Source organism: Salmo salar, chromosome ssa15, assembly GCF_905237065.1.
Source record: "Salmo salar chromosome ssa15, Ssal_v3.1, whole genome shotgun sequence".
NCBI classification, from domain to species: domain Eukaryota; kingdom Metazoa; phylum Chordata; class Actinopteri; order Salmoniformes; family Salmonidae; genus Salmo; species Salmo salar.
The window spans coordinates 40,891,084-40,905,567 of record NC_059456.1 but is presented as its reverse complement, the minus strand read 5'-3'; the positions used below and the strand labels follow the sequence as shown (position 1 = coordinate 40,905,567).

Here is a 14,484-nt window from a genome sequence, read left to right as displayed (position 1 = left end):
CTGCTGTGCCCACCTGCATCTTCTGCATGGCTACTCCCATGCTCTGGGCCATGGCCTGGGCTCCTCCATTACGCAGAGTGTTGGCCTGAGTCTCCATGATGGCCTGGCTCAGCTTGGTCAAGCCACGCATCACCAACATCATGTCGCCTGCCATGATGGTCTCCCTCACACCTAGAACAGAGACGTGGAAAGATTACATAAAAGGGGGTTACATAAAGTCGACAGTATGTACATACATTCAACAGTGAGGCTAGATGTACTGAAAGTAGTCGTGCTGAAAGTCTGTGTATAATCTAAGACAAACCTTCATAACAGTAAATGTCAATTCAACAGTGAATATAACCGTGTGACAAAGGGAAAGGAGATTAATCATACTGGTGGAATAAAAATCGTGTACGGTCACCAATGGCCTATCGGAGGACGTGAAAGTCACACCACTACAGGCCATTGGCTGAGGTTTAAGTCTCACATGCTAATAGCCAGCTATCAGGTCAGCACTGCTGTCAGTCAACAACTAGAGAGTGCATGGTCGGGCAGGCAGCAAAACACAGCTGTTATCAACGCTCATCACAGCCAAGACAACCTCGCAAAGGTAAACATGTTTTCACTCAAGGGGACAAACCTTTAGGTAACGACTTCCAACGCTACACCGGGAATAACAGGTGTTACATAACAAACATGAGCATGTTTCAGCTTTACAGTAAGATTATCTGGAAGGAAACAGGAAGGCTTCGCATGGAAAGTGCCCTTGCCTGGCTCTCAGTGCCGGACCTTATTATTAATTCTTTTGAGCTATATTGTAGAGTCATACCCACAAGTTTCTTCCAGCAGTGAGTGAAATAGAGAAAGGCCACTGAAAAGTGTAATATCTGCCCTTTTCATTGCTGTAAATTACATAACTGGGTTGGCCTTAAAGGTCAGATGCAGCAATCCATCTCAATATCATTTCTGGGTAACAATGAAGTACCTTAACTTTCTGTGATTGAAAATCAATTAAAATGAGAAAAAAAAAGTGCTTCTTAGTGTAACATGGTTGGTTGCAGAAATAAGTATTCAATGTTTATGTATCCCTATTGGTTGGTTGAAGTTACATACAGTGCATTCGGAAAGTATTCAGCCCCTTTCACTTTTTCCACATTTTGTTACATTACAGCCTTATTTTAAAATGGATTAAAAAATAATTAACTATCCCCAATCTACAATACCCCATAATGACAAAGCAAAAACAGGGTGATAAACATTTTTGCAAATACCTTGTTTACATAACTATTCAGACCCTTTGCAATGAAGCTCGAAAGAGCTCAGGTGCATCCTGTTTCCATTGATCATCCTTGAGATGTTTCTACAACTTGATTGGAGTCCACCTGTGGTAAATTCAATTGATTAGACATGATTTGGAAAGACACACACCTGTCTATATAAGGTCCCACAGTTGACAGTGCAAACCAAGCCATGAGGTCTAAAGAATTGTCCGTAGCGCTCAGAGACAGGATTGTGTTGAGGCACAGATCTGGGGAAGGGTACCAACATTTCTTTGCAGTATTGAAGGTACAACAACACAGTGGCCTCCATCATTCTTAAATGGAAGAAGTTTGGAACCACCAAGACTCTTTCTAGAGCTGGCAGACCGACCAAACTGAGCCATCGAGAGAAGGGCCTTGGTCAGGGACGTGAGCAAGAACCCAATGGTCACACTGACAAGAGCTCCAGAGTTCCTCTGTGGAGATGGGAGAACCTTCCAGAAGGACAACCACCTCTGCAGCACTCCACCAATCAGGCCTTTATGGTAGAGTGGCCAGACGGAAGCCACTCCTCAGTAAAAAGCACGACCAAAAAGGCACCTAAAGGACTCTCATACCATGAGAAACAAGATTCTCTGGTCTGATTAAAACAAGCTTGAACTCTTTGGCCTGAATGCCAAGCATGTCTGGAGGAAACCAGTCACTGCTCATCACCTTCCAATAGGACAACGACCCTAAACACACAGACAAGACAACGTAGGAGTGGCTTCGGGACAAGTCTCTGAATGTCCTTGAGTGGCCTAGCCAGAGCCCGGACTTGAACCTGATCGAACATTTCTGGAGAGACCTGTGCAGCAACGCTCCCCATCCAACCTGACAGAGCTTGAGGGGATCTGCAGGGAAGAATGGGGAAACTCCCCTAATACAGGTGTGCCAAGCTGTGTAAAGGGTTTGAATAATTATGTAAAATGTGATATCAGTTAATTTGTTATACATTTGCAAACATTTCTAAAAAACTGTTTTTGCTTTGTCATTATGGAGGTAGTGTGTAGACTGCTGAGGAAAACAAAACAATTAAATCAATTTTAGAATAAGGCTGTAACAAAATGTGGAAAAAGTGAAGGGGTCTGGATACTTTCTGAATGCACTGTATCATTATGATATTATGCAATTGGTCACGCTTTCTGATTGGCGGAGATCGCAAATGTAAACTCTCCCCAGTCTGATATTGACATGCAAGCGGTAGGTCACGCTCTGAAACACTGTTCACTACTTTCATATTTAAAATGTGTACGAGTTCACTATCTACACAGGATTTTTTTTATTTCAGCTCATGAAACATGGGACCAACACTTAACTGAATTAGCAGGGAGCTAATGCGTGTAATTTCCATGCTAACAGACAAATCCTAGCTCTACAGCCATCAACATACTATCATCCTGCACATCTTTTTTTCTTTGTACTTTTTTCTCTCCAATTTCATGATATCCAAATGGTAGTTACAGTCGTGTCAACGCTGCAACTCCCCTATGAACTCGGGAGAGGCAAAGGTCGATAGCATGTTTCCTCCAAAACACGACCCTGACAAGCCTCACTGCTTCTTGACACACTACTTGCTTAACCCGGAAGCCAGCTGCACCAATGTGTCGGAGGGAACACCATCCAACTGACGACAAAGTCAGCTTGCACAAGGAGTCGCTAGAGCACGATGGGACAAGGCTAGCCAAACCCTCCCATAACCAGGACGACTCTGGGCCAATTGGGTGGCGCCTCATGGGTCTCCCAGTCACGGCCGGCTGTGACACAGCCTGGGATCCAACCCGGGGCTATAGTGACCCTTAAGCACGGCAATGCAGTGCCTTAGACCACTGTGCCACTCGGGAGTCCTGCACATCTAATATGCTTCCTTGTGTCTATCGTCAGGTACTTATTACACTTATTGTATTTAGTACTATTTTTGTCATTGTTATGTTTGACTTCAAAATACCCCGTCTGATATTGACATGCAAGCGACGACTCACGAGTCTACAGCCATCAACATACTGTTGTCCTGCACATTTAATGTGGTTCCTTGTGTCTATCGTCAGAGTAAACTACCAATCAACTGGGCTCACTGGCTGGACAGTCCGTTCTTTAAAAATACAATGCAAGAGAGGTACGATAACATCTGTTACATTAGCAAAGAGCAATTTCTCAATAAATAATTTTGCTAGGACTGTCTGGTTGTTGTTTTAGCAAATTTATTGAAAATGAAATACAGAAATCTCATTTACATAAGTACACACGTCAATACTTTATAGAAGCACCTTTGGCAGCGAGTACAGTTGAGTCTTTCTAGGTGTCTAAGAGCTTGCCACACCTGGATTGTGCAACATTTGCCCATTATTCTTTTCAAAAACTTCAGCCACTGTCAAATTGGTCGTTGATCATAGCTAGCCTCTTTTGCCAAGGCGTGCCGCTAGCGACCCACCTCGACAACATCCGGTGAAATTGCAGAGCGCCAAATTCAAATTACAGAAATAGTAATAATAAACATTCATGAAAATACAAGTATTATACATTGGTTAAAAGATGAACTTCTTGTTAATCCAGCCGCTTTGTCAGATTTCAAAAAGGCTTTATGGCGAAAGCATCACATGTGATTATCTGAGGACAGCACCCCGCACACAAAAGCATAAACATTTTCCAACCAAGCAGGAGTCACGAAAGTCAGAAATAACAATAAAATAAATCACTTACCTTTGAAGATCTTCATCTGGTTGCAATCACAAAGGTCCCAGCTACATAACAAATGGTCCTTTTGTTCAATAAAGTCCTTCTTTATATCCCAAATACTCTGTTTTGTTGGCGCGTTTTGTTCAGTAATCTACTGGCTCAAAGGCGGTCAAAACATGCAGACAAATACAGCCTAATAGTACCGGTAAAGTTCGTCGAAACATGTCAAACGATGTTTGTAAGTAATCCTCAGGGTGTCAATTATCTAAATAATCGATAATATTTCAACCGGACAATAGCGTATTCAATAGAAAGGAAAAAGAACGAAAGGCGCACACACAGTCACGTACGCAAACCAGTACGGCATGATTCCCTAGTCCCCTGACCAAAAGGTCTTTTTCTTTGTCGTTTTTTAGAAAACAAGCCTGAAACCATGTCTAAAGACTTGACATCTAGTGGAAGCCATAGGAACTGCAATCTGGGCCCTAACCCATTATAGTCAATAGGCATTCAATGGAAAACCACGCACATCAAAAAAATCCTGGATGGATTTTCCTCGGGTTTTCGCCTGCCATATCAGTTCTGTTATACTCAGACATTATTTTAACAGTTTTAGAAACTTCAGAGTGTTTTCTATCCAATGCTACCAAGTATATGCATATCCTAGATTCTGGGCCTGAGTAACAGGCAGTTTACTTTGGGCACGTCATTCATCCGAATTTACGAATACTGCCCCCTATCACTAAAAATCTAGACAACCATTTTCAGGTCTTGCTATAGATTTAAGTCAAAACAGTATCTCAGCCACTCAGGAACATTCACCATCTTCCTGGTAAGCAACTTCAGTGTAGATTTGGCCTTGTGTTGTAGGTTATTGACTTCATCTCCCAGTGTCTGGTGGAAAGCAGACAACCAGGTTTTCCTCTAGTATTTTGCCTGTGCAAAATTCAACTTTTTATTTTTTATTTTTTTTTACGTGAAACTCCTCAGTCCTTAATGATGACAAGCATACCCATAACATGGTGCAACCACCACAATGCTTGAAAATATAGAGAGTGGTACTCAGTATTGTGTTGTAATGGATTTGCCCCAAACATAACACTTTGTATTCAGGACAAAAAGTGAATTGCCTTGCTACATTTTTGCAGTATTACTTTAGTGCCTTGTTGCAAAAAGAATGCATGTTTCGGAATATTTTTTTGTACAGGCTTCGTTCTTTTCACTCTGTCATGAGCGTTTTCCTTCTTCTCCAGCAACGGAGTTAGGAAGGACAACTGTATCTTTGTAGTGACTGGGTGTATTGATACACCATCCAAAGTGTAATTAATAACCTCCCTGGTCTTTGTGGTTTAATCTGTGTTTGAAATTCACTGCTCGGCTGAGGGACCTTACCGATAATTGTATGTGTGGGGTACAGAGATGAGGTAGTCACTCAAAAATCATGTTAAACACTTATTGCACACAGAGTGAGTCCATACAACTTATGTGACTTGTTAAACAAATGTTTACTCCTGAACTTATTTATGCTTGCCATAAAAGGAGTATAAATACAGCTTTATTTTTCTTTCATTTGTATATAAAAAAAATGTATATAAAAAAACATTATTTAACTATGACATTATGGGGTATTGTGTGTAGGCCAGTGACCAAAAAAATCTCAATTTAAGAAAATGTTAAATTCGGGTGGTAAGACAACAAAAAAATGAAGAAACGGTAAAGTGGTGTGAATACACTCTGAAGGCACAGTATACAATTTCATTTCAAGGACACCATCACTCCAAGATTTGAAATCTGAAACAAGGTCACCACCATAACTTGGCCTCATTAATTTGGCAACAGAGTATCTACTGCACACTAGCCAGCCAGACCTCCCCTGCACTCACAAACCACCCACACCACACATCGGAGGCCGACCGATTATGATTTTTTTCAACGCCGATACCGATTATTGGAACACCAAAAAAAGCCGATACAAATCTGTATTTTATTATTATATTTTTCTAATAAAACAATTTTTTGTATTATTATTATAATTTTTTTTTTTTTTTTTTTTTTTTTTTTTAAATCGGGCATTTTTTATATATACAGTTGAAGTCGAAAGTTTACATACACTTAGGTTGGAGTCATTAAAACTCGTTTTTCAACCACTCCTCAAATGTCTTGTTAACAAACTATAGTTTTGGCAAGTCAGTTAGGACATCTACTTTGTGCATGACACAAGTAATTTTTTCAACAACTGTTTAAAGACAGATTATTTCAATTAATCACAATTCCAGTGGGTCAGAAGTTTACATACACCAAGTTGACTGTGCCTTTAAACAGCTTGGAAAATTCCCCAAAATTATGTCATGGTTTTAGAAGCTTCTGATAAATGATGTAAATTAGCATGAGTCAATTGGAGGTGTACCTGTGGATGTATTTCAAGGCCTATCTTCAAACTCAGTGCCTTGTTGCTTGACATCATGGTAAAATCAAAAGAAACCAGCCAAGACCTCAGGGAAAAAAACTGTAGACCTCCACAAGTCTGGTTCATCCATGGGAGCAATTTCCAAACACCTGAAAGTACCGCGTTCATCTGTACAAACAATAGTACACAAGTATAAACACCATGGGACCAAGCTGCCGTCATACCACTCAGGAAGGAGACGCGTTCTGTCTCCTAGAGATGAACATACTTTGGTGCGAAAAGTGCAAATCAATCAAAGAACAGTATAGGAAATTGTGAAGATGCTGAAGGAAACAGGTACAAAAGTATCTATATCCACAGTAAAACAAGTCCTATATCGACATAACCTGAAAGGCCGCTCAGCAAGGAAGAAACCACTGCTCCAAAACCGCCATAAAAAAAAAGCCAGACTACAGTTTGCAACTGCACATGGGGACAAAGATTGTATTTTTTTGAGAAATGTCCTCTGGTCTGATTAAACAAAAATAGAACTGTTTGGCCATAACGATCATCATTATGTTTGGACGAAAAAGAGGGAGGCTTGCAAACCGAAGAACACTATCCCAACCGTGAAGCACGGGGGTGGCGGCATCATGTTGTGGGGGTGCTTCGTTGCAGGAGGGACTGGTGCACTTCACAAAATAGATGGCATCATGAGAAAGGCAAATGATGTGGATATATTGAAGCAACATCTCAAGACATCAGTCAGGAAGTTAAAGCCTGGTCGCAAATGGGTCTTCCAAATGGACAATGACCCCAAGCATACTTCCAAAGTTGTGGCAAAATGGCTTAAGGACAACAAAGTCGGGGTATTGGAGTGGCCATCACAAAGCCCTGACCTCAATCCTATCGAAAATGTGGGCAGAACTGAAAGTGTGCAAGCAAGGAGGCCTTCAAACCTGACTCAGTTACACCAGCTCTGTCAGAAGGAATGGGCCAAAATTCACCCAATTTATTGTGGGAAGCTTGTGGAAGGCTACCCAAAACATTTGACCCAAGTTAAACAATTTAAAGGCAATGCTACCAAATACTAATTGAGTGTATGTAAACGTCTGACACACTGGGAATGTGATGAAAGAAATAAAAGCTGAAAAATCATTCTCTACACTATTATTCTGACATTTCACATTCTTAAAATAAAGTGGTAAGCCTAACTGACCTAAGACAGGGAACTTTTACTAGGATTAAATGTCAGGAATTGTAAAAAACGTAGTTTAAAATGTACTTGGCTAAGGTGTACGTAAACCTCCGACTTTAACTTTGTGTGTATATATTTGTAATAATGACAATTACAACAATACTGAATGAACTTATTTCAACTTAATATACATAAATAACATCTATTTAGTCTCAAATAAATAATGAAACATGCTCAATTTAGTTTAAATAATGCAAAAACAGTGTTGGAGAAGTAAAAGTGCAATATGTGCCATGTAAAAAAGCTAACGTTTAAGTTCCTTGCTCAGAACATATGAAAGCTGGTGGTTCAATATTCCCAGTTAAGAAGTTTTAGGTTGTAGTTATTATAGGAATTATCGACTATTTCTCTCTATACCATTTGTATTTCATATACCTTTGACTATTGGATGTTCTAATAGGCACTTCAGTATTGCCAGCCTAATCTCAGGAGTTGATAGGCCTGAAGTCATAAACAGCGCTGTACTTCAAGCATTGCTGAGAGCTGCTGGTAAATGGAGTAAAGTGCTGTTTGAACGAATGCTTACGAGCCTGCTGCTGCCTACCACTGCTCAGCCAGACTGCTCTATCAAATCATAGACTTAATTATAATAAGCACAGAAATATGAGCATTTGGTCATTAATATGGTCAAATCTGGACAAGCTAGCTAACCTAGTAATATAATCAACTATGTGTAGTTAACTAGTGATTATGTGAAGATTGTTTTTTAGAAGTTTAATGCTAGCTAGCAACTTACCTTGGCTCCTTGCTACACTCGCGTAACAGGTAGTCAGCCTGCCATGCAGTTTCCTCGTGGAATGCAATGTAATGGGCGTCCATAAATGACAATTACCGATTGTTATGAAAACTTGAAAATCGGCCCTAATTAACCGGCCATGCCGATTAATTCGGTCGACCTCTAGCACATATACACAGGCTACTCTGCTTCAGATAAAATCTCCCAAAATGACTTTCTGGCTGGCACTAAAATAATCCTACCTTTTGCTGCTCAGACCTGACCCCGACTCTCACGTCTGTACATGACAAATAAAACAACAAAATGGAGGAAGGTGGGGAATTGCAATACACAGGCATGTAATGTGTGTGTGTGTGTGTGTGTGCGCGACCACACGTGCTTAGGGGATGTGGGGCTGATTTGAGACGACTGCAGTGCATGTGAGGCTTGTTTAGTATGCATGTGATTGGCACACCCTTCTCCTAACTCAATAAGTACAAGTCTCGTCTGGGTTACATTAACTGTGTTCTGTATCTCTGGTTCTCCACAGTGAGGCTACCTTTTGAGATCAGATACAGTAATAGGAACCATGACTGAGCCATGAGTTCCTTATGAGTTCCAATGAGATGCACCCATGCCAGTGAAGTGACAGGCTCTTTCAAGTCTGATTTAAGACCTACTCTTGGAGTTTGGCAGAGAGCAGCTCCAGCACTTTCATCCAAATCTCAAGACGTATTATGTGACACCAGCTAGAAATAAAAAGCAGAGGTTGTATGCAGTGTAACTACAAGTAGGTTTGCAGTAAATAATCTGACTCAGGGATAGTGAGGTGTAAAACTAGTGTGAGCTGCTGTGGTAGAGTACAAAGGGAGCAGGGCATAACATTAACTTTTTGGTCCACCAGCCACTGTGGCAGGTAGATTAAAAATATATATATTTTCCCCTGCTAAAATTGCACCAACATAACACAAAAAAACAGATGAGCGTGCTTTGTAATGTTTCTAAAACAATACATGTATTACTAGTAACAAGTAATGTCTATTAACCAAAATTTCACAGATATTTAAGGGCTGGAGGTTACCGTGGTAGCGCGACACGACATGTTTGTGCCTGTGAGATTGAGTCTGACTAGTAGAAGCGTTGTCTTCTCTTCCCTAGCAGTTGAAACTCAAACATAGACAAACAACCTAACTTGAACAAAACAATGTAAATAGCCAAGAAACAGTTCAAGTAAATGAAAATCAACTTTTATGTCTGTGCGCAGCTCTTCACTTGCGCACAGCCCCAGCCAGGCAGTGTTACAGCACGAAGTGGAATAGGCTATATAGGATTCATAGTTTTGACTTTGTGCAATTAACTTACCAGCTATGAAACAAAATGGCGGAAATACTTAAACTGCTACTGCAGCATTTATTTTACTATAAATGTGATACTACTTTACTATTATTATTCACAAATGCAAGTGAAATGCTGTGGAGTGTCGCCTTGTTAACGTCCAGAAGCTTTAGTCGCGTCGATTTCCCTTGAAAACCAGATGCATCCGGTTGTTCCCAACCCGCTGAGGGTGATTCGAAGGGAGTAGGAGGAAACACCTATCTGTACCTTGGCAGTTCAACTCACAATGAACCGGTTTAGGCTAGGCATGTGGGAGTGCCATAGCATTCCACTGCTTTATGATTTAGCATAGTTATTCAGTAGGCCTATTTCTTACAGCTGTATGGGTGATGCCAAGCCTCAACACAACTGCATATGGACCAATAGGATGTATTGTTGCTCAAGTCAAAGGAGGAAAAGTTGGTTGTCCGTTCAAAACAATTTTTTCCCAGTCGGAGCACCTTTTTATTCCCCGAGTTCCCAGTTGTCTTGAATGCACTGAAGTCGGAGATTTCCGAGTTCCCAGTTTTTTTTTTTTTTTTTTTTTAAACGCAGCATATAGCTTGAAACTTGACTGCTGACATGCAAAACATTTTGGGACTGTATTAACCAGCGGACAAATTTTTTTAAATACCAAAGGATTGTTGAGTGGCTTATTCCTTTGAGGTCAATTAATGTTTTTGTAAGACAATTAATTGAAAGCAGTCTGTAGGTCAGAGCCTGATCCACATGCACGTTGGTATTCAGAGAAGGAATGTGTTTGTGTCAATCTGTTGCAAAACATAAGGATATTGCCAAGCTACAGTTGATTATGAAATAGAAGGCTGAATTGTGCAAGTTCCCATTTGATAAAGAGGAACAGCTTGTATAACTGAAGATAATATTTTTAGCAGTGGAAATTGTTATCTTCCACATTTGTGCTGTTTACATTCACCTACACTACTATCCAATATATCACCACAATTTTCCTATTGTTCCTGCCAGTCTAAGAGCCCACGTGCCTAGCTCTGCACGGCAACAATGGCCTTTCCTCATGACATAGGCTACTTGAGTGTAAACAACAGGACATATCAGATAGCGGAAGCCAGGGTGAAAAAGTGGTTATGATTATGAAGAGCAGCCAAATACAGTGAGCTCTATGCATTCAAATTGCCATCGATAAAATGTGTTTGTTGTCCGTTGCTTATGGTTGCCCATCCCATAACTCCACTTCCACCATGGGGCACTCTGTTCACAACATTGGTTGCCCAATTTGAATGCACAGATATACCGTGATGAGATCCCGAGGCCCATTGTCATGCCATTCATCTGCCGCCATCACCTCATGTTTCAGCATAATAATGTACAGCCCCATGTCGCAAGGATCTGTACACAATTCTTGGAAGCTGAAAATGTCCCAGTTCTCTCATGGCCTGAGTCTGAGAGTCAGTTAAGAATAAATTCTTATCTACAATGACGGCCTACCCCGGCCAAACCCTAACGATGCTGGGCCAATTGTGCGCCGCCCTATGGGACTCCCAATCCCGGCTGGCTGTGATACAGCCTGGAATCAAACCAGGGTGTGTAGTGACGCCTCCAGCACTGAGATGCAGTGCCGTAGACCGCTGCGTCACTCGGGAGGCCTACATGCCATCAATCTTATCTAATGACACCTTGGATTGGACCTTGACCTATAGCACATACCATAGCTGCCACTTGACGTTCAACATAACAAGATAGCTCGCTCTTCTCCCTCTCCTTGAGGTGGCCTCTGCACCAAAATCAACATGACATTTCATCTGCAACTACAGTATGATTGCATTAAGTATCACTGCTTTCTCTATTGATCACATTGATAAAAGCAACCATTGATAAGAATACGAGACAAGTTAAGCGCTACATCCAGAATTTTAAGTTACAAACCATGAAAAGAAGGCAATGCAGTTGGTTAACAACCCAATCAAGCAAACTATCTGCTTTATAGTATGACATTCAAAGCTTGTACTGTACAATTCAATGTCCTCACACTATACAGTGTGCAATGCATAGTATCCATTTCATTTCACTGACAGTAAAGGACAAACAGTATCTGCCTTGCTACAGTATTTTAATAATGCATACACATTTAATGTAGCCTATTTGCAGACACATACTGGTAGGTAGTCCTCCACTTTGAAAATAACCAGGCCTGTAGTCTGCATGTGGCACGACTGACACTGGTACAGAATGTTGTTTATGGGCCAGCTGAGCTCCTCTTCTAGCCCTGGCCTTTGTGACCATTGACAGAGCTTTGTCCTTCAGGCAAAACTACCAATATAGCTTAGATGATCCTTCTTAATGCTCATGATTTGTATATATTATGGATCCCCATTAGCCAAAGGAGCAGCTACTCTTCCTGGGGTCCATCAAAATTAGGACAGTGTATACAATTTAAAATAAATTACATTCACAGATTTCACAACACGCTGTGTGCCCTCAGGCCCCTACTCCACCACTACCACATATCTACAGTACTAAAGCCATGTGTACGCATAGTGTGCATGTTATCGTGTGTGTGCCTGTGCCAATGTTTGTGTTGCTTCACATTCCCTGCTGTTCCATAAGGTCTTATCTGTTTTTTAAATCTAATTTTACTGCTTGCATCAGTTACTTGATGTGGAATAGAGTTCTGTGTAGTCATGGCTCTATGTAGTACTGTGTGCCTCCCATAGTCTATTCTGGACTTGGGGACTGTGAAGAGACCTCTTGTGGCATGTCATGTGGGGCATATATGGGTGTCTGAGCCGAAAGTAGTGATGAAGTCAATCTCTCCAGTCGTGCTGCCCTGTTCTGAGCCAATTGTAATTTTCCCAAGTCCTTTTTTTGTGGCACCTGACCACACGACTGAACAGTAGTCAAGGTGTGATTACTCTGCCTATTCTGGAAATTGACTGTTTCAAAACACAGATGTCATTCACGTCTACAAACTGATTGAAATGCATGCAGGAAAATGTGCACAAATGACCTACTGTTGGCCAAATGTCACACCAGCTAGCAGAGAATGCATTAGCCAGAAGATTCGACCTTACTGTACGCTTGCTTTCTGGCGCACATAAACGTTTGATGCCAGTTAGTTACATGTTGTATTACTTCCACTGTGCATCATGACTGAGTCCAGACAAACAAGAAAACAACAACATCGATTAAGCAGGTGAAGTGGCCAGTAAAAATGTTTGGATTTCGTCAAAGACTTAAAAATATTTCGACACGACGTAAGTAAACTAGCTAACATTAGGTTGTTTGTGTTCACCGACATTAGGATAAACTATAAAGCTATTCTGATAACATTAGCCAGCTATTCTCAACTCAGATGTGACGTAGCTAGTTACAATAGCTACATATCGTGGAGTTGAGAATTAGGTCAAGTTTCAAGGCAGATTAGATGTTTTTTTCGCCAATGCTGCAATGTCCAAATTGTCAAAGTAATACGTATTTATTCCATTATGCTACTTGTAATATGGAAAATAATACACTTACCCCCAGTAATTGCGAATGTCTGGTTGTCTTTTCAATGCTACCTCGTCCCCTAAAGGCCTAAACAGTGCGTCTTGTCTTCCACCATGAGGTAAACGCTGTTTACCTACGCTAAACCGTGATGGTGAGAGGGTTTTTACCCCGCCCCTAAACACTTCCTATTGGTCGTGCGCTAAGGGAAGCAGGTTTTGGAGAGGTGGTGGCTGAATCCTGACCCCTCATTAGCCAATCTTCCAAGAAAAGGGTGTACTCTCCGAGTTTAAAGCCAATGAAAAGTCAGAACGTCTTTGCTCTGGTCAGAGAAAAATAAAGAAGCTACTTTTAACAATGTACAGTTACACATGAGAATAGATAGACCTCTGTCGTGGATCAAAAAAGTCATAGTTCACAAACTAAACGTGTCTATTAGAGAGATACAAGTCACAGAGGATCAATTGATTTCTTACAGGAATGTAGTTGTCTAGAAGACCATCAAATTAAATTATACCCTCATAGCCTGGTTCCTCTGTAGGTTTCTTCCTAAGCTCCTGCCTCTCTAGGGAGTTTATCCTAGCCAGCCACCGTGCTTCTACATCTGCATTGCTTGCTTTTTGGGGGTTTAGGCTGGGTTTCTGTATAAACACTTTTTGACATCTGCTGATGTAAAAATGGCTTTATAAATGCATTTGATTTGGAATTTTTAAAAGACAGGTTTTTATTGTGAATATTTACCGCCTCCTGCTGGTGGTTTTTCGAAAGTTTTCATCTTCTAATAACGTTTACACATTTGCTGTACCAATATCAGTCAAGAGATGGCGTACGTGACGGGCAAATTACATCACCTTTGTAAAATATTGTTGCGAGAACAATAAGTGTTGACGAATTTCGGGAATTGGACTACACGTTTTCATTCAGTTCATATTTGTATCTAGTCTATTTATATAGTTCATAATCTGAATCTGTATTTATGCAGTAGCCATAACAGCTTCATGAACCATATTCTGTTGTTGATCTATAGAATGTCTTATCGTCAATATGGCTATCATTCAGGCAGTTGAAAAATTGAATTACAAGCCCTCTCCACTCTGGCACTTCTTTTCTTTATTCGATCAATCACAGGATAAAGTCACCCTCCATGACATGTATTGTTAATACTTAAAAGAGAGACCATGCACAGTGCACTTTATCTGACATTTGACAAATGATTACCACCAACATCTGCGTAGGTCAGGGACAGATATAGATTGTTTTTCTCTACCTCAGTCAACAACAGATCTGGGTAGTGCCCTGCAGCCATAGCTTTCCATGTGGTCTTTATTGACAC

At 40.8% G+C, this 14,484-nt stretch overlaps 1 protein-coding gene across 6 annotated transcripts in view; it reads right to left on the bottom strand.

The window, feature by feature from the left end:
• LOC106571434 (atypical kinase COQ8A, mitochondrial) overlaps window positions 1-13,353 on the bottom strand; it is a 32,923-nt gene extending 19,570 nt beyond the window's left edge. For 3 of the 6 annotated variants that reach the window (XM_014144527.2, XM_014144530.2, XM_045695725.1), the window contains exons 1-2: window positions 13,185-13,353; window positions 14-171 (exon numbers count right to left, since the gene is read on the bottom strand). In XM_014144527.2, the coding sequence (XP_014000002.2) occupies window positions 14-154 (141 nt within the window). In that variant the 5' untranslated portion in view covers window positions 155-171; window positions 13,185-13,353. Of the gene's footprint in view, window positions 1-13; window positions 172-1,253; window positions 1,365-8,578; window positions 8,612-9,677; window positions 10,149-13,184 lie in introns of those variants that run through there. The other 3 variants (XM_045695724.1, XM_014144529.2, XM_045695723.1) reach the window with 3 other exon arrangements.
• Between the last annotated feature and the right edge of the window lie 1,131 nt (window positions 13,354-14,484).